This window comes from Fukomys damarensis, unplaced genomic scaffold, assembly GCF_012274545.1.
Source record: "Fukomys damarensis isolate Sample0158 unplaced genomic scaffold, DMR_v1.0_HiC HiC_scaffold_8, whole genome shotgun sequence".
Classification (NCBI taxonomy): Eukaryota; Metazoa; Chordata; class Mammalia; order Rodentia; family Bathyergidae; genus Fukomys; species Fukomys damarensis.
The window spans coordinates 12,842,620-12,861,639 of record NW_022900920.1 but is presented as its reverse complement, the minus strand read 5'-3'; the positions used below and the strand labels follow the sequence as shown (position 1 = coordinate 12,861,639).

General features: G+C 38.7%; 1 protein-coding gene across 2 annotated transcripts in view; it reads right to left on the bottom strand.

Moving 5' to 3' along the window:
* Dhx32 (DEAH-box helicase 32 (putative)) overlaps positions 1-19,020 on the bottom strand; it is a 44,392-nt gene extending 25,372 nt beyond the window's left edge. Inside the window, exons 1-3 of one of the 2 annotated variants that reach the window (XM_010621070.3) lie at positions 18,900-19,020; positions 16,296-16,823; positions 5,504-5,697 (exon numbers count right to left, since the gene is read on the bottom strand). In XM_010621070.3, the coding sequence (XP_010619372.1) occupies positions 5,504-5,697; positions 16,296-16,574 (473 nt within the window). In that variant the 5' untranslated portion in view covers positions 16,575-16,823; positions 18,900-19,020. Of the gene's footprint in view, positions 1-5,503; positions 5,698-16,295; positions 16,824-18,899 lie in introns of those variants that run through there. The other variant, XM_033761361.1, reaches the window with a different exon arrangement.

Sequence of the window (19,020 nt, the reverse complement as noted above, 5' to 3'; positions counted from 1 at the left end):
ACTAATTTTATAAATTTTCTATCCATTTAAGCAATTTACTGTTATTTATCCTTATTATGGCAGGTCTATAACTACTATCCTTATAAAGGCCTAATCACAAGGTTGCCCTTGGTTGTTGGCATTTGGAAACTCAAGATTTAGGGAGAGGGTTCTCAACCTTCCTTCCCAGAATGGGTAAGACTGACTCACTGTAACTAGACTGTGCAAGCAATGTGGTTTCTGTGGAACATGCACTTTTGGGTGTCTGGGATTTTGGAAGGTGCTAGGCAGGGTATTCATGTGACCAGCCCCTAGTCAAAACCCTGGGCACTGAGTTTCCAGTAAGTTTCCCCGGTAGGACACCACTTCACATGGTTGTCAAATTCACTGGCAGGGAAATTCAGCCAATTCTGTGTGACTCCACTGGGAGAGGACTTCTGGCAGCCTGTGCCTGTTTTCCTCTGAACTTCACCCTATCTACTATTTCCCTTTGCTTTGTATCCTTTTACTGCAATAAATTTTAGTGGTTTAGATTATTCTGAATACTATGAATGCTCCAGGCAAATTATTGAACCTGTGGGTGGTCTTAGGGATCCATAAAAAAGCTGTCTAAGAAAAAAAGAGAAGAATGGGGGGGAAACCCCAACATTTTTTTTAGCTCCTAGTATGTGTCAGGCATTGTGCTGGTGCATCTTTTCTCACTTAATTATAAAATAAATCTTAAGGTAGATAATACCACCCCATATTTACAAATGAGGAAACTAGGGTTCAGAAAGATTAAGTGCTCTGCCAAAGGTCATAAAGCGAGGATAGAGTTAAGATCTAAACTTGACATACATGTAATTCCAGCACTCAGGAAGCTGAGGCAGGAGGATTGCCATGAATTTGAGGCCAGCCTGGGCTACATAGTAAGTTCAAGGCCAGCCTGGGCTACACAGCAAGATTTTGTCACGAAACAGCAGCAGCAGCAGCAGCAGCAACAACAAATTAAACTTGAACATCTATCTCATCTGATATCACTGTCAATTTACAGACTGCTTCCTCAGCCTCCATGGTTTTGTTGATTTTTGCGCTCAATCTTCTATGTTGTTCTACGAGATCAAAGCATTTGCCCTCTTTTTTTTCATACATATTATCCATCTGTGTCTTACCAAATGACACGTTGATCATTCCTCTTCTCAAACTTGGAAATATCTTTACTACTATAGTATCATACATTATGTGAGATGCAAACAAATAGATGAAGCCAAAATCTCACTTTCAAATCATATTTTGCTAAGGTTATAGGGTATTAAACAATGATATATTATGGTCTCATCTCAAACTACTGTAATCCACACTATTTCTTTAATGTTAGAAATTCAATCTGTTCCTTTTTAGCAAAACTCATCTAAACATTGATCATATAGCAAGCAATGCTTACCACATGGCAGAAGTGGTTTATGCTTTATGTAAATACATCTAGGCTTAATTGAAAAGAGAGTAGTTGGTGACCTTTTTAAAGCTCTGCTTAGCTAAGCAAGGTGATGCACACCTGTAATCCTAGCTACTCAGAAAGCTGAAGAAGGAGGATCACAAATTCCAGGCCAGCCTGGACAAGTTAGCAAGAATTTGTCTCAGAATAAAAAACAAAATGGGGAGCTGGGTGTGGAGGCACACGCCTGTAATCCCAGCACTCAGGAGGCTGAAGCAGAAGGACTGCCATGAGTTTGAGGCCAGCCTGGACTACATAGTGAGTTTAAGGACAATCTGAACTACAAATTGAGATGCTGTCTCAAAAATACATACATATATACATACACCAATGGGCTTGGGGCCCTGGGTTCAATCCCCAGCACTGGGGTGATAAGGGTAGAGGGGCATGACATCACACACTCTGCTAGACTTAGCGAGAAATTCCTGGGCTTTCGGATGATCATTTGATATTAAAGAAACCACAAAGGCTCAATCCTAAAATGTACTCCACAAACTTTTAATTCTTTTCTATATAACACAAAGATTTTTTTACCTTTATGTTAATAAAATATCACGTGTATAATGCTTTAAAAAGTGCTGTTACTGATAACTAAGCAAAAAATACACATAAACTGCCAAGAAAATAGTTTATACTTAAAATTCCTAAGACTTATAAAAGCTAAGAATATAATAAAATATTTAAAAGACCACTATCAATATTTCCTAAAATTTTATATACTGAATTTTACCTTAATGAAAATGTGAGAACTTTTCAGTCCTCAAAGTTGGACAGGTCAGTATTGGAAATCTGTGCTACTTCTACAAGATATCCTGATGTGTAGTCTATGAAAGCTATTTTAGATACATAGTTTTCAGATATCTACTGTTTCAGAAAAGGCAAGAAAAAAACCTTACAAAGTAACGGAACTGTTATGTATAGCCCCCACCAATCCCAAGCAACAGCCACAAGCATAAAGACAGCTTTATTAAGTGCCAACCAAGTGCCTGATAAATCAGATACTAAGGGTTTACAAAGAAAATGAAGAAGATCATAGTAATTATAGAGCACTGCCTACAATAATCAATAACCAACCTTTAATCCTCTGATTTATTTTTTGGTACCGGGGTTCAAACTCAGGACCTTGCACTTGCGAGGCAGGTGGCAGAACCACTGAGCTAAATGCCCAGCCCAATTGAATAGCTGATTTAAATAGCTATTCAATCTGAGCTTATGCAAAATTATGGCTAGTACACTTCTACAGGAAAATGAATCTGTCTCTAATTATAAAGATATAATTACAAATTTAATTATAAAAATAACTATCACCTTCAGGGGTAACACATCATACTAAATATGTAAGGCCATATCTACGTGGGTTTGATTACAGAAACTAATAAAGTATTCTCTAAATAATGAAAAAAGAATAAGACTAAAAAAAAAAAATAAAAAAAATAACTATCGCCTATATAATTATGCCTCAGTCCCATACATTCACTTGGTCCTTACAACACTACTCTAAGCAGGTGCATTAATCACACAATTTTACAGATGCCTCCTTGTCAGTGCACAGAATTCCAGAAGGAAAATAGGGCACTATTTTTGCCAACCATAGGGTTGGCTTTCAAACCATTTTAGCTTCCTTCCTGAGAGTCAACCCTGTTCACAACAATGTAGCAGATGGCTGCTGACTGCACTGATTCAGCAGAGATGTCATGGTAGAAAAGAAAGTGCAATGTCCCAGGAACAGATGCATTGTAAAGTGAAGATATAAAAAAGAGGACAAGGGAACCCAGCAATGATAGAGAAACAGACCCTGCAGTGGCCAAAGCAGATGCTCGTTTCTATCTGTCATCAGAGGTGCCTGTGCACTGCCGCCTTCCTACTCTTGTCTTATCAGAATTGAACTTGGCTTGAGGTTTCCACCAAAAAACAATCCCATGAAAGCTAAGTCCAACATGTAGATATTTAAAAGGTAGGGAACATCCTGACCTTCTCTACAACATTATTACATTTCCCCACAATTGTCTACCTCTGTGGCTTTCAATCAACCTATCAATCAAATATATACATATATTCTGCTTCATCTTAAAAATGTTAATATCCAAGAGTCTCTTCCAAAAGGTTTCCAAAGTCTATATAACATGAAAGATATAAAAACACATACACTGGCTTTAGAACTTGGAGCCATCATTTAATTCAAACCAGGTCAATTTGAAAGGCCACTTTAAAAAAGTAAAAAAATAGCTGGGGCATCGTGGTGCAGGATTGTAATCCCCGAAATCTGAGAAACTGAGGCAAGAGGATCACAAAGCCAAATCCAGTCTAGGCAACTCAGTGATTTAGTGAGGCCTTGTCTCTAAATAAATAAATAAAGGGCTGAGGGTGTAGCTCAGTGTGAAAGTCCTGGGCTTATTTCTCAGTACAATCGATCAATCAATTAACCAATCAAATAACCAGTCAATACAATAAAATGAAATATAAAAAATAAAGAGTGCTATCTGCTAAACTTAGGGATCCTTCCCCCTTTCAGAGCTGTAAACGCTGTTCTGTTCAAGTCTTCAATTAGCTTTGAGTTCTTAAGCAGGAAGTACATTTTTTTGTACTGCCAATGACCTGTTTACATAATAGGTAACTTATAAATATATAATAGTAATTCAGTGACCCAAGGACATCATGGTTATATTACAAAGCTGTATTACTTCCTCATGAAGTTCAAGTGAATGCTTTTGGTCTAAAGACTCCCTATGGTTTGACACTAGCCTGAAGACAAGTGTCATCTATTTCTGAAGATAAGACATGAGGGAAAGCAGCTTGCCACAAACCAAGTGAGTCCTACGAGGATTCTAAATGGACATAGAGCTGCACCAGTCTGCAGTGCTAGCTGGACCAGGGCAATACTCCTTCCTCTACTGTCAAGTTTACTGAGCATCCTCCAAGGGACAAGCAAATCAGGCAGTGAAAATATTGATGTGCAGAGAGCCATCCCTATGCCATTATCCTGAAACAGATCTTTCCACATGTTATGCCCTAGCACACTGGCATGCTACACAGATGGGCTATGAATGTGCAGATACATTGATCCTCATATCAGTTTGTAATGATCTACTTAGCTCCTGGAGGGGCAGGCAACACCTGAGCCAGCTGAGCTTAGGGGAGGTCACCTCTGGCTGAAGCTGCTTCAACCATTTAATTTTTGGGGGGTTAGTGGTGATTGAGCCCAGAGACTCACACATATTAAACAAGGGCTCTCCCACTGAGCTACATTCCCAGATCAACCACTTTCTTGAGGTGCTGGACAAAACATCAGCACTGCCTATAAAGGTAATGATACAAAACCACTAGATATGCACTGGCTTAGGGCAGTGACTTTTCTAATTTTCCCACTTCCTTTTTGTCTTTTTTCTTCTTTATATCAAGCTCTTGGAAGCCCTTTTTCCAAGGAAATCTCAAAATGAAGCTAAAACATACAAAAATACACAACTTGTAGCCACAGAGAAGACTCTGTGGAACCCATTATGACTGAAAAGCACAGCAAGAAAAACAGATCTAAACAGTCATGATGAAAGTTGATAGCAAGTCTTGCAGAAGCCCAGCAGAAAGCTTCCAGTTCAGACTTTGGAGTATCATGGAATCCTGCCTGATGTGGGCAATTCTTGCACTGAGTTTTGAGGGATGAATAAGAGTTGGCAAGCCCAGAAGAGGCACAGCAAACACAGGTAATGGCAGGTTTGAAGGCACAAAGTACTACGGTGTGGCACAAAGAACTACAGAAGTCCACATGGCTGGCACATGGGCAATGATGTGGACCCATCTACCAGGACAAGCTTCAAGTTCAGCAGGGCCAAATGAGCTGAAATTTTTCCTGAGAATTATACAGGAGTTTTAGACAAGGGATCTCCAAAGATGCCTATGTGGGAAACAACCAATATGTGTCAGGCTACAGACAAGAGACCAGTTATTACTATCTCGCAGATGTTTATCATTACAAGGCAAGAAGAGTGCTCTTTTCGGATTTCAGAAACCAAGCAAAGAGTCATGGGGGAAGAGATGAAGCCTCCAAAAACTAACCTCAGAATTGTTTCACTGGTACAGCAGTTTTCAAAAGGGATCACATAGCCAACTTCATGACCAATGTTAACGTCCATTTCGTCTGCTACTCGCAGGGCAAGCTGCACCGCAGTCTGCTTGTGCACCTGAGTGCATATCACACCCCCGTGCTGGTAGTGGATGGAGAGGCAATATTCAGCACACCACTGAGGGACCTTGAATGGAGAAAAATGACACAGGATCAGCTCCTGCTACGAAAAAACAAACAAGTGAAAAAACACCAAGGGGCAGCTCTTGTAGCAGGGTTCACTTCATAAATTACTTTTTCTTTCACTGTGGACTGTTATATTAAGTTATATTTAGTAAAACCCTTAACAATTTGCATTATGCACTATTACTACCTAACAGAGTTAAGAATATACAAGCATTAGCAGGGAAACCGAAAAATGTGAAAGTTTGACTCCCAGATGCAAAGACAGATAAAAATACAGGAAAAATGGAAAAAGATGTTTGTAACTTATGCTGTTTCTGAAAATATTAATATATTTACAGATTATTTTCTTTCAGGAAAGAAGAAAGCCTCATCAAAAGCACAGCCACTGGCATCAGCTATTATGCTTTAAGTAATGCAAATATTAAACAGCATTTAAATGAATATAATGACTCAACATTAAAGCATTTGCATTTAAGTTTAAATTATCATAACAAATATTCAGATAAGCCTACTTCACATTTATCTGCTAAATATATAATAAATGCTATAGTATTCTGGTAATTTATTATTCAAATATAATTAAAAATAAACCCAATGAGATAGTCAACCAACTCATCTAGATTTACAAAGTTAATTCCAGCAAGGCTGTTCTTTAGCCATTTTATTTTAAAATTCCTTTTATCTAAAATATGTTATAGATCAACTGATTTTTATCATGTTCATTTGTGCAAGAGTTATTACAGTAGAAAGTATTTGAATTCATTGTATGCCAAATATGTGAAGCAGTCAATAAATTATGCTTTGTTATATGCATAAGAAAATTTGTTCCTAGAATATTTAAAAATAGATATTAAAAATTGAAATAATTTTAATTCTTGAGTTGGGTTACTTACTAAAATTATCACAGAATTCTTAGATTTTAATCTTCGCTATAATCTGAAAGTAAAGGTAATTTCAAAACAAGTCACTGCAGTATGATGTATACTTGCAGTAATTAAAAGTCTAAATGCACTTCCTCCATTTTAAGATAGGTGTCAGCCTTGCCAACAGGTTGAAAATGATGGCTATTTCTCAAAACCTACTTTGTTCTGTGAAAGAAAAAAACTGAAGATGCTGCACTTAGGAAATCTGGAATCAAGGCAAAAGACAGGAAATAACAAAGCACCTAAGGAAGCCGGGCGTGGTGATGCACGCCTGTGATCCCAGCACTCGGGAGGCTGAGGCAGGAGAATCGCTGTGAGATCAAGACCAGCCTGGGCTACATAGTGAATTCTAGGTCAGTCTCAACTACATAGTGAGACACTGTCTCAAAAAACCAAAAAACAAAACAAAACAAAACAAAACAAAAAACCAAACAAACAAAGCACCTAAGGGACTCAAGTCAGGTATGGCAGGCCTGGTTTGCCACTGATATGTTCCATGTAAACATTTAGTTTTCTTACCTATAAAATAAATGGATTGCATAGATAAGAAACCTTCCTGAAGTTTGAGCTCTCTGGCATTTTTTTCACAATGCTGTTGACACCTCTGGCTATCAGAGCCTGATGTACTTCTTGACCACAGCAGGTACTTGACACTTTCTGTGGGCCTGTCAGTTCCCAAAGCTACCTTCCAACCCACTGCTTCAACTAGACTAGGAGCTCTCAAAGAGCAGCGATTCATCTTGTCTTGGTCACCAAATTATTCCAGTGTTCTTCAAATGTTTTTTAAATAAACAAATTAATTTCTTATATTTCACAGAAATATTTTAAAATTCTATGACTCTAAATTGTATGTTTTGAATTGTTTCACAATCACCCACCTAACTGGGGATTCACATAACATTTTGTTTCCCTCATTCCCTAGCAAGTAAGTAATATTTTTATTCTTGCCAAATCCTTACTTTTAAAATGATTTCCTTCATTTCAGGCTCTACAATCTAGGGTCCCTAGCCAAGTCCTCAAAGAACGTTCACATGAAAATTTTTGAATCCTTGTCCATGTACTTGCCTGGAAGATCTATAAGATGTACATATGTGGTGTTTATTTCTAATATTTAACAGATTACCTGAAAAATGGTAGGGATAATAAACATTTGGATGGATGGATAGATGGATGGATGAGGACATCAGAATAGCCAAAAAGAGAAGCTAGGCATGGTGGCACACACCTATAATCCTAGGATTGCAGGGGCTGAGGTAGGATGATCACCGTGAGTTCAAGGCCGGCCTGGGCTACATAGTGAATTATGGACCTGCCTGGACTCTCCATAGTGAGATCCTGTCTCAAATAAACAAAAACTACCCCCCCCCAAAAAAAAAGGGAAGACAAAAGCTTAAATGCAGGACCAAGCATGGAAGAGAATTAATAAAACTGAATCACTTACTGCAAAGGACGAATAAGCAGTACTCACTAACAGATTAATTATGCAGAGGAAAAAATATTCTATAATTTCTAATTTAAAATACCAGAGCAATGGTATAATTAACAAGAACAGAAAACTAGAAAGGAAAGTGAACAAATGAAGCTACTAACAGCGTTAAATTCTTTAGAGGACTTAGGAGGGAAGTGAGACAACCTTTGGGAGAGTCAGGAAGATGCTCAGGGATGAGGTCCCCTGATTAAGTGATGGAGAGAGGGTACCAAGTGCAGCCATCCTGCCACCAAATGCAAAGCAGGCCAGACACTGAGAGAGGAGTCACTGCTAGAGATGGTCATGGTAATCCCACAGTTTCAGAGCTGAGAGGAATCTCCAGAGGTCACGCAGGGTGCGGGGAAACAGACTTAGAAATGTTACCAGTCCTTCCATGTCAGATGAAATACCCAGGGGAAGACTGAATCCATACATATTTTGCTAAATGTAGGGATGTTTACTTGGAGGCCAAGTTCACAGGTGAACACAAATCACAATTAGAGAATACACTTAATTTTTTTCTTTTTCCATTTTCTTGAGGGTACACTTAATTGTGGCTCTGCTTACATAAAACATATCTTCCCTTTCAGTAACAATTACTCATGGGCAAAAACAGTAAGTGATATAAATCAAGAAGAAAGAATGCTGGAAATATCTGTCCAATGTAATAGAGTTTTTACACTTTACTATCCCTCTGAATCACTCTAGGCTAAGGTGCCTTCTGAAGTTTGATTCCTTAGCAATCTTGAAGTATGGGCTGAAAAAAGTTATGATTCAGCACAGGCAGGGCATTTAACAATTACAAGGAACACTAAGAGTATAGCAGTCCAAGGAAATCTTGCATTCTCCACACTATAGTAAATGCTGCTCCCACTGGTGGGGTTAATACTCCTTGCTCTAATTCTGATTCTCCTCCAGGTAGCCACTTGGCAGCTTGTTCACTGTCCTAAGAGCATGTCGCTCTTCTCACCACTGGATAAAGGCCTCACTTTTCCTGTGCAATTTCTCTCTAGAAAATACTTCCCACAGAAAGCTTTACTTTGGGTAGGCTAGTCACCAAGTTGGCGCTATGGAAATGAGAGAAGTGTAGACAGTTGTGACTTTCTACCAATCACTTGGCTGTAGCTGTCTCCAGAGAAACAGGATTCTGGGCCACTTTATGATTTAAATGGCACTGAGCACTTAACAAAACTTGTGCAATAGGATGAAAAAACAGGAAATTGCTCCTTTAACACGTGAAAAAAAATCAATAAACTTATTTACAAAGCAAATTACCTAGGAGTTTTGGCAATAGGTAAATCCAAAATTTACATATTGAGTCTAGAAACTCCCCTGCTGGAAATCAACCCTTCAACTATTTTCATTTTGAAATCAATTTTTTCAATCCATTTTCTGAACACAGTTTTACATACTACAGATGTGTCAAATGTGTGAAAGCTTGAGCAGTGAGACATGTCTTGTGCTGTGCCCCAAAGCTCTCCTCAACGGACTTCAGGGCACACGGGGCAGGCAATCAGCACTGGGGAGATGATGACATTGTGTGTCCCTGGCTCCCACCTCTAACCCAAAAGGAAAGCACAGGACTCAGGCCAACCTGCTGCTCTGAGAGTAGATGAGAGGAGTCCCCTGGGAAACCAAAATCTTATCACATCAAGGCGCTATCAAATTCAGTTACTATCCAGAGTTCTACACGGTATACAGATTCATTAAGTGAAGCAAAGATACTCCCTTCCCAACTCTGGGCAGTCTGCACAGAGGATTGGCTGTTGGTCTCTGGGAGAGTTAGGGACCAAGGTCCTCGGTTGCCTGCGGAGGTATTCTCCTTCTAGGTGTCATCTTGAACAACATCGTATTACAGTGACACACACATGCCCATTATTTATACCAGCACAATTTAATGTAGCTTTAATTTGCATTTCTCTAACAGCCAGCAATGTTGAGTATTTGTCATGTATTTACTGGCTATTTGTATTTCTTCTCAGAAGTGGCTAGTCATTTTGGTTGCCCATTTTTTGACTGGGTCTTTTATTTTGGGGAGTCTAATTTTTTCGAATTCTTTACATATTCTAGATGAGGGATGGTGAACCGTTTAGAGACAGTTGCCCAAACTGCAGCTCAAAATCCACTTATTTAACACAAAATACCAATATTGCAATTAAACCTGAATACTGAAGTTTTCATTTAGAAAAAAATATTTCATACATTAACATCTTTTGTCTTTTTTTTGCACCAGCAGTGTTTACTAGACAACTGAAGGGAATTCAACAGATGCAGCTCTGAGGCTGGCATCCACGGATCTGCTTGAATGCTGCACTCGGAAAAGCAACATCTTTTGTCTTAAAAGAAAAACAACATGCAGGCCATAGGTTTGCCAGCATTGTTCTAGATGTTAGTCCTTTGTCTCAGGAATAGCTGGCAGATATTTTTTCCCATTCTGTAGGTTGTCTCTTACCTCTCTCTGCTGGTTGTTTCCTTTTCTGTACAGAGGCTTTTTAATTTGATATGATCTCATTTGTTGATTCTTGGTATTATTCTTTGTATCATTGAGGTTTTATTCAGAAAGTCTTTGTATATGCTTATGTCTTGCAAGAGTTATACCTATTTTATCTTCCAGCATATTAAATGTTTGTATGTTTTGTTTTGTTTTTGGAGCCGGGGGATCGAACTTGGGACCTTATGTTTGTGAAACAGGCGGCCGAACCACTGAGCTAAATCTCTGGCCCCTTAAATGTTTCTGTTTTAACATTTGGAAGGCAGAACCAATATAAACAAAATGGCTATACTTCTAAAGCTGATATGTAGATTGTATGCGATCCCAATCAAAATACCACTATCACAATTCATAATAGTTATATCTTGGAAGCAGCTTATACACCCATCAACAAATCAACAAATAAAGATGCAGCACTGTATTTATATACAATGGAATACTACTCTACCATAAAGGATAAACTTGAGTCATTTGTAGGAAAATGGATGCACCTCTTGACCACAATGTTAAGTGAAATAAGTCAGACACACATAAGTTTAAATATCACATGGTTTCTCTTATATAGAAACCCAAAATATAAATAAAGAGCAAAATAAAAGATAGATAATAGGAAATAGGGAAATTGATCTTTTGCAAAGGGGAAAGGGACCAAAAGAGAGAAGAGAGAGGGGGATGAAAACAAAATTAAGATGTGTTATGTATATGCACCAACTCCCCAGGAGGAATGTAATCATTATATAGTATAAATACAGACTAATAAATAATAGAAATTAGAAAAAAAAAACCCAGTTCTGGATTGGAACCCAGAGTAGCAACAGCAAACATCATGTACATTCTAATCACTGCCACTCAGCAAGAGGAAGGTCACCCACATGAGTGATACTGGTATAGAAATTTCTGTCCTTTCCCTCTATTGCTGAAGACTGCTTCACCTCATTTAACAGTGGGAGTTAAATAAGGATAAAAGGTCTTATTTAGTAAGAGGAAAAAGGCCTCTAAGGGATACACTAGTACTACCATTCTGTTAAACACATCCTAATTCCAAAAGCCCCCCCAAGCCTTACTTTAAAGCATGTCTAAGAGGCCAGATTTCCTCTCTGTCTTCTTGGCTTAGTATCACCAGGACTCTCAATCTTGAAGCTAGTGTTGAGATCCTAACTACTACTCACTTGTATTTCAGTACCAGGTCCACAGGTGAAAGGAACACAAGGTGAAAGGAACCCTAAGGACCACCGATTCACCCAAAAGTATGAATCCATTCAACAAGATCCTTACAAAGTACCTGTGCCTGAGCATGCTCCCAAGGCAGCTCACTCTACCCAATGTGAACTAGTATGTTACACTTTCCTGAGGATGGGGCCCCTGCTGAATTAAATGTTACACATTCCTGGATATTTGAGTTCATATATATATTGGTTTTGGGTTAATAAAGGTAAAATCTACTTACAGAAAATGGTGGACAGAGGCATTCTATGCCAGGGATGGCCAAACTTTTAGAGACAAGTACCCAAATTATAATCCCAAACCATCTATTTATCACAAAGTGCCAATACTGCAATTAAATCTGAATACTGAGGTTTTAGGTTAGAAAAAACAATTCACAAAATAACATCTTTTGTCTTAAAAGAAAAATGACTTGTGAGACATAGCTTGCCATCCCTGGTATAGAAGCCAACAAGCTTTTGCCACCTCCCTGCTTTTGGATATAGGGTCTCACCCTGTGGCCCAAGCTGGTCTTGAACTCACAAACTTCCTAGCTCAGCTTCATAAGTGCTGGATTTACAGGTGTGTGCCACCATGCTGAGCACCAGCATCTCAAATTAAATCTTAGGCATTACATCCTTATTCACCTCACTGACCCATCCTCTCATGGAAAATGTCAGTATAAAAGCTACAGCAGAAGCAAGCAAAATAGATTTTTAAAAAAAGTTTTACTTTATTTTCAGGCTCTTTCATAAGCCTGTCCCAGAAAACTCAATAGGAAAAACCTATTTAAACAGATGAGAAATTGTCCTCTTTTTCCCTAGGGCAGTCACTAAATAGCTTTCATAACATCTGCACTGAGGAGAGATGGAATTTTTAGGATCCTTGGAAGGGTTGGTTTTGAAGACAGGCTTTTCTTTGAAAGTTTTAAAATTCTGAGGAACAAGAAAATAGTCTTGGGAAACTCTTTTTTAAAAATAACCAAGTTGTTTCCAGAATTAAGAAAATGACCGATGAATAGACCTATTTTCTCAACATTTGAGTACAATTTTGATTCCTCTGAACCTGAAGATACATACCGCCTTCTCACTTAACAGAAAACAGGCATAATTTACTAAAATGACCGAGAAGTTAAAAATGACAAGAAAAACTAACTTATATGTTAATATATTATAAAATACATGCTAATAATTCCTATTCTTTAAGATCAAAAATTCCAAAAGAAAACTCAGTATATGTTAAATTTTTAAAAACATTTAATGAGGATTAGCAATTCTGAAACTGTGAGTACTCTAAGATTGAACAAGTAAAGATACAAATAATGCGAGCCATGTTTTTCATAGAGAGGGGAGCTATAAAGGTGGAAACTGGAAAGGCTACAATGAACTCTAGAATGCTGAACTGGTATCAGAGACACAGATAACTAGATGAATGAATATGAGAGATTAGCAAATAGAAATACATAGAGAAAGGGCTGGGGGGTTGGTTCAGTGAGTGGTTCTGCTGCCTGCCTTGCAAGCACAAGGGCCTGAGTTTGATCCCCAGTACCAAAAAAAGAAAGAAAGACAGACAGACAGACATAGAGAGACATATCCAGAGAAAGAGAAATACATGCAGAGAAATAGAGAAAGACAAAAAAATAGAGCTAGAGACAGAAAGGGAAACAGTTATGTAGTTAGATGAATGGACAAGAGAGACAGACAGGATTTGTATGTACACACACTCACATTTATTATCTTGCTTTCTCCACTTACAAGGCATAGAAGCAATGATAAACCAATGGCAATGGGCTCTAAATGAAACTTAGTGCTCAAAGGAACCAGAGTTCCTCGTGGGGTGGAGGGGACTATTTCCCGGATTGGCACAGGACAGATGCTAGTTGGGCCTGGAATATCTTTTTCATTTGTTTGTTTTTTTGGTACCAGGGATCCAACTCGGGTCCCTGAGCTTGCAAAGCAGGCACTGGAACCACTGAGCTAAATCCTGGGCCTGGGCCTGGAATATCTTACTGTGCCAGAAAGCAAGTAAGTGCTCAAAAATGATGCAGACAAGGCAAAGAGACAGTTGTTTTGAGGGTGTTCCCAATGGCCATACCAAGGATGATGTGGGCAACAAAATCAATGGGCTTACTAAGGAATTATAACCTGTAGAATAAAATAAGAATGAGTCCACACTGACATAAATAAGTAAATGATAAAGAAGAGAAAGCTGAGTTTCACAGAAGAATTCCAAATAAATGTAAGGCACATCAGGATTAGAAAAATCATCATCTCGGGCTCGGGATTTAGCTCAGTGGTTCCGCTGCCTGCCTTGCAAGCACAAGGACCTGAGTTTGATCCCTGGTACAAAAAAAAAAGAAAAAGAAAAAGAAAAACCATCATTTGGCTACCACCAGTGTAGCAACAGAAAGGCAAGAATCAACAATGGGTGCTAATACTAGTGGGTGAATATATGATGAGAAGCGTATTTCACACAGTCTCAGAGTATATATTTCTCAAACGATGGAAGAAAATACTGACTTTACAATAAAGCACCAGGCAGACACAGCTTTACCAGGTGATCAAATTTAACATCACCAGCCTGAGGAGACCTGACATAGCCTGATATGATGCAGTGAGAAAGAAGAAACCACAGTGCTTCTGTGGTCTTCCTGCTAATCCTAAGGACATATTAGAGACATTCACTTTTTGAAGAGACACTTGCATTCTTTTTTTTTTTTTTTTTTTTTTTTTTTTTTTTTTGGTTTTTTGAGACAGGATCTCACTGTGTAGTTGAGACTGACCTGGAACTCACTATGTACCCCAGGCTGGTCTCGAACTCACAGTGATCCTCCTGCCTCAGCCTCCGGAGTGCTAGGATTACAGGCGTGCACCACCACGCCCAGCTGACACTTGCATTCTTCAAAAGTGTCAAGGTCATTAAAAACAAGGAGAGAAAGAAGAGTCATTTCAGATTAAAGGAAATTTTTTTTTCATTAACTATCTAATTTTAGGCCTAAGGACACACCACCCCAAAATATGACTATAGGAGACCAGAATACCATCCAACCAAAATATGTCTCTGTTGTGTATTTATTATTTGAGAAATTCAGACACAAGGGTAGCAGGAAGCAGACATGAGGGAAATTTACATCCATATAGGCTCTCTCCATTTCTAAGAGGTATCCCTCTCTGCTCCAGAAGAGGGGGATGACTCAATGGGGAAGGACTCAGTCTCCTCAACCAACCACACCTCTGTGGAAGAGGCACTTCCTGGATATCTCATCTCAACTGGGGTTTCCTCACATGTTTTACATTGTTTCAGAGAATGATGGTATTTAAATCTCAAGTTTAAATGCTTTCTTCCAGAACTGAAGATTTACTTATTTCTCTGGGAATCTCCCACGTGTGTATGAGGTGTACACATTAATGAATGTTTGTCTGTTTTTCTCCTGTTAATAAGTCTTTTGTTATAGAGAGGTCCAGTTAAGAAACACGAAGGACAAAGAAAACTATTTTTTTTCCTATATTACTCTGTTAAAAAAATAGTAATAATTAGGTGACATTAGGCTGAGGAAGCTCCACTGCTTTAATTTCCTACACAGGCAAATCAGAGCCCAGTAGAAAAAATATAAGGAAGCTGGAGACTTTACCAGTTAGAATGACAACTCTCCTCTAACTGGAAACTTTCTGCTCTGATCAAGTGCACATACCGTGTCTCACTTCCACACCTGCCTGTAAAAACTGGAGGCTCACACTGCCTTAGCAGAACTCACTCTCCTGCTTCTGAGTGCTGTATGATTCAGGAATCCTTTTTTGCCCATACAAACTCCCTTCACCCTGCATCAGTAGTGGGGATTGAACCCAGGACCTCTTTAATGAACTACATCCCCGGCCATTTTGTTATTTATTTTGAGACAGGGTCTCACTAAATCCATAAACTGCCCAGACTGGGCTAGAACTTGCTCTACTCCTATGTCGGCCTCCCAAGAATATGGGATTACAGGTGTGGGCCACCATGCCTAGTTACAAATAAACTCTAAAATTTTCACATTCCTAAGCTTATCTTTGAACACTTTAACTCCTTTTTCCATAATGTAACCCAGACCTAGATCATATTTGGTTACTCAGTTATTTCTCCTTGTCAGGAAAATAAGAATTTCCTGTGCTTTCTGGAGCTTAGCTGGCCTCACTAACAAGGCCCTCTGTACAACCTGACTACCAGAACACTGGGCACATAAATAGAGCAGTCAATTTCCAAATATCTGGTGTGCAAAATGAGATAATTTGAATAGATTATTCTAGGGTAATTCAGTGGTACACTGGACATAATTAATTTCCAAGTAATATTAACTGTTATTCAGCTGCCATTGATAACATTAATAAAATAAGTTGCCTAATTATTGTATCTGGATTGGTAATAGTCTTTTTTGCTTTAGATATTGTTATTATACAAGAGAACTACATTATGGAATAAACTTAAGTAATAAACAAATACAATGTACAAAGTAAATGATTTTTGTAGTTATTACTCACCTGAGAACTCTTGCCACATTTAGCATCTCCTGAGACAACAACAATTTGATTTTGAAGTAGATTCTCCATAAAGGAGTATTTTTCTTTCCATATTGGAAGATCTTCTCTTTCTTTCAGAAGTTTATAGTAGCGAGATGAGTACGGCAATCCATCAAAAGGGTTCAGTTCCAAATCCTCACAGGTCAGCACCCCTTCCTCATCCCCATCGCTGGAATCAAGGGATTCAGGAAAATAGCGTCTTTCAGAGGCAGGGTTTGGACATTCCAGTTCTTCTTCCATCTTTCCCAACAGTGAGCTTAGGAAGCTGACATTTCACAATCTAGTTCTTCCTGTCAGAAACCCACTGCAGACAGACAGGGTTTGAAAGCCCACACTTAGATGTCCTAACCTCTGAGGCTCACTCAGTTCAAGGTTCTGGCAGGTTAAATTCCTCGGTCCTGCATCTGTTTATTCCTTGATGCCGTGTTACCCACTGTGCTGGTTCACTTCAACACTCTTCCCATGAGGAGTGACTGCCAATAACCCATGCTAAAAAACAAACACAGGGAAAAAGAATACAAAATCAGGCACCCATAAAAGTTTAAAAGTGTAGGCTTTCAAAACAAAAGCATGATTTTTTTTTCCTGTTAACTGGATGTCATTTCTGTTTCTTGCTTAAATGACCAGGAATAATTTAGGCTAGCTCAAGTAGATTAGTTGGCTAAAACTTTTTCCTGGCCTGGGTGCTCTCTGCCTGACCTCTATCTCAGACCTCTTCATCTCAGTCACTGTGAATGGAAAGCAAGGGGGAGGGGGAGTGTGACTGTAATTGTGAGACTAATCAGTCACGTGGTCACTTAATCCCAAGACAAAAGAGATGCCTGGGCTTTCAAAAGGGCAAACTGTGAAGGGCTGATAAATTTCCCCCTAACTTTGGCTATAAGAAAGTCTCTTGTTATTTAGAAATCCTCTAGTTTAAAACAAAGTATTTAAAAATTTAATCATTTTTTTTTTGCTTGTGCCATTTCAGAATTTTAAAAGTGCGGAAAGTGAATTTATGATTTCCTTCTTTCTAAGGGTACAGCTAGCTTTTGCTAATAAGGAATCTCTAGCATATTCCTTGAGATTCCTAGATCTTGAGCCCAACATGTCAGATCCAAGAGCTAATGAAGACAGCTCTTAATTAAAATGAAGATGAGAAATTACACAAGAAAGGGTTAAGATTTACACGAGTAACTTATTACCCACATGTCAGGTAGGTGGTCTTTCCTCCTTCAATCACTGGTGATTAAAAAAGAAAAATATTTACCTGGTAGAAATTGGACAAAAACTGATGCAAACAGAACAAATGGTGCTGTGTGTGGTGAGTGGCCTAGACGTGTAATCCCAGGTACTCAGAAGGCTAAGCAAGAAGATCACAAATTTAAGGCCAGCTAAGCAACTTCAGGAGACCTTGTTTCAATAATTAATAATAAAAAAGGGCCGGGGGATGTAGCTTAGCCCTTCCTGGGTTCAACCCCTAGTACTGTGAAAAAAAGAACGGAAGGGAGGAAGAAGAAAGGAATGAAGGGAGGGAAAAGTTAGTTCATGATGTCACAGCACTTAGTAAACCTTAACTATTACTGTACTCTCCATGGTAAGGAAGAGTGAGCTCAAAGACTAGTACCTAATGGGTAGGGAAATAAGAAAAAAACATTCTCTGGAGTCTCCAGGGAAACATCCAGTCACTCAAGAAGCATTTGTTGAGTGCCGTCTAGGACTTACATTAATAAACTAGGCAGGCTTTATTTTCGAGAGAGGATCTCACTGAGTTTCCCAGTAGAGGACTCAAATTTGTGATCCTCCCGCCTCAGCCTTTGTGCTGGGATTACAGGCACATAACAACATCATACCAGCTCTCACAAACTCACACACAACAAACTAAAACAGGGAGAAATAAATAACCAGAGTGGGAGAAGGACTTTTTTTAGTTCTATGCAGGTAGAGTTCTTAAAAACTTATTTTGAAAGCTCATGTTTCAAAATTAAAGTGGAATTATAATGGTGTATAACACAAATATTATAATTTGGATTCACTTCAGAACTCTTCACTCCCCCTGTGGTGTGGGATAAGACCTATGGACCAGCTCCAGGAAACCTGGTAGCTTGAGACCTCAGAGCAAGTATACTTTGAGAAGTTAAACTTTATTTTTATATTAACTTTTCTTTTGTTGCAATTAGAATCCCTTCCCAAGATTCTCATCCTACATGTAAATAAACTACAACCATGATTGCCTTAGGTTTTCCTTCTTAACTGGTTTACTTAAAAAAAAAAAAAAAAAAGCACAGCCATTATTTTTACCAAATATAAATGCTTCTCTTAATTCATGATACTTCCAAAATGGGCATGGTGGCTCATGCCTGTAATCCCAGCACTCTGGAGGTGGAGGCAGGAGGACTGCCTCAAGTTTGAGGCCAGCCTGAACTGCACAGCAACACTGTGTCTGAAAAAAAATATCACAATACTCCCTAGAGTATAATGATCTTGCAATTACATTAAAGTCTTATAAAGTGGGGACAGCTTTGAACCTCAGGGAAAAGAAGAGTTTTCTAAAATGAGTCCTTTTCCTAGAGACCTGAGGCTCACCTTGCCCTTTGGTTGTACGTTTTATATTCATACCCACTGCACTGCTATGTCTGGATTAAAGATGATCCCACATTCTTTGCCACTGTTCCAGTGCAGAGGTAGGGTCTATCTCTTCTGCTCT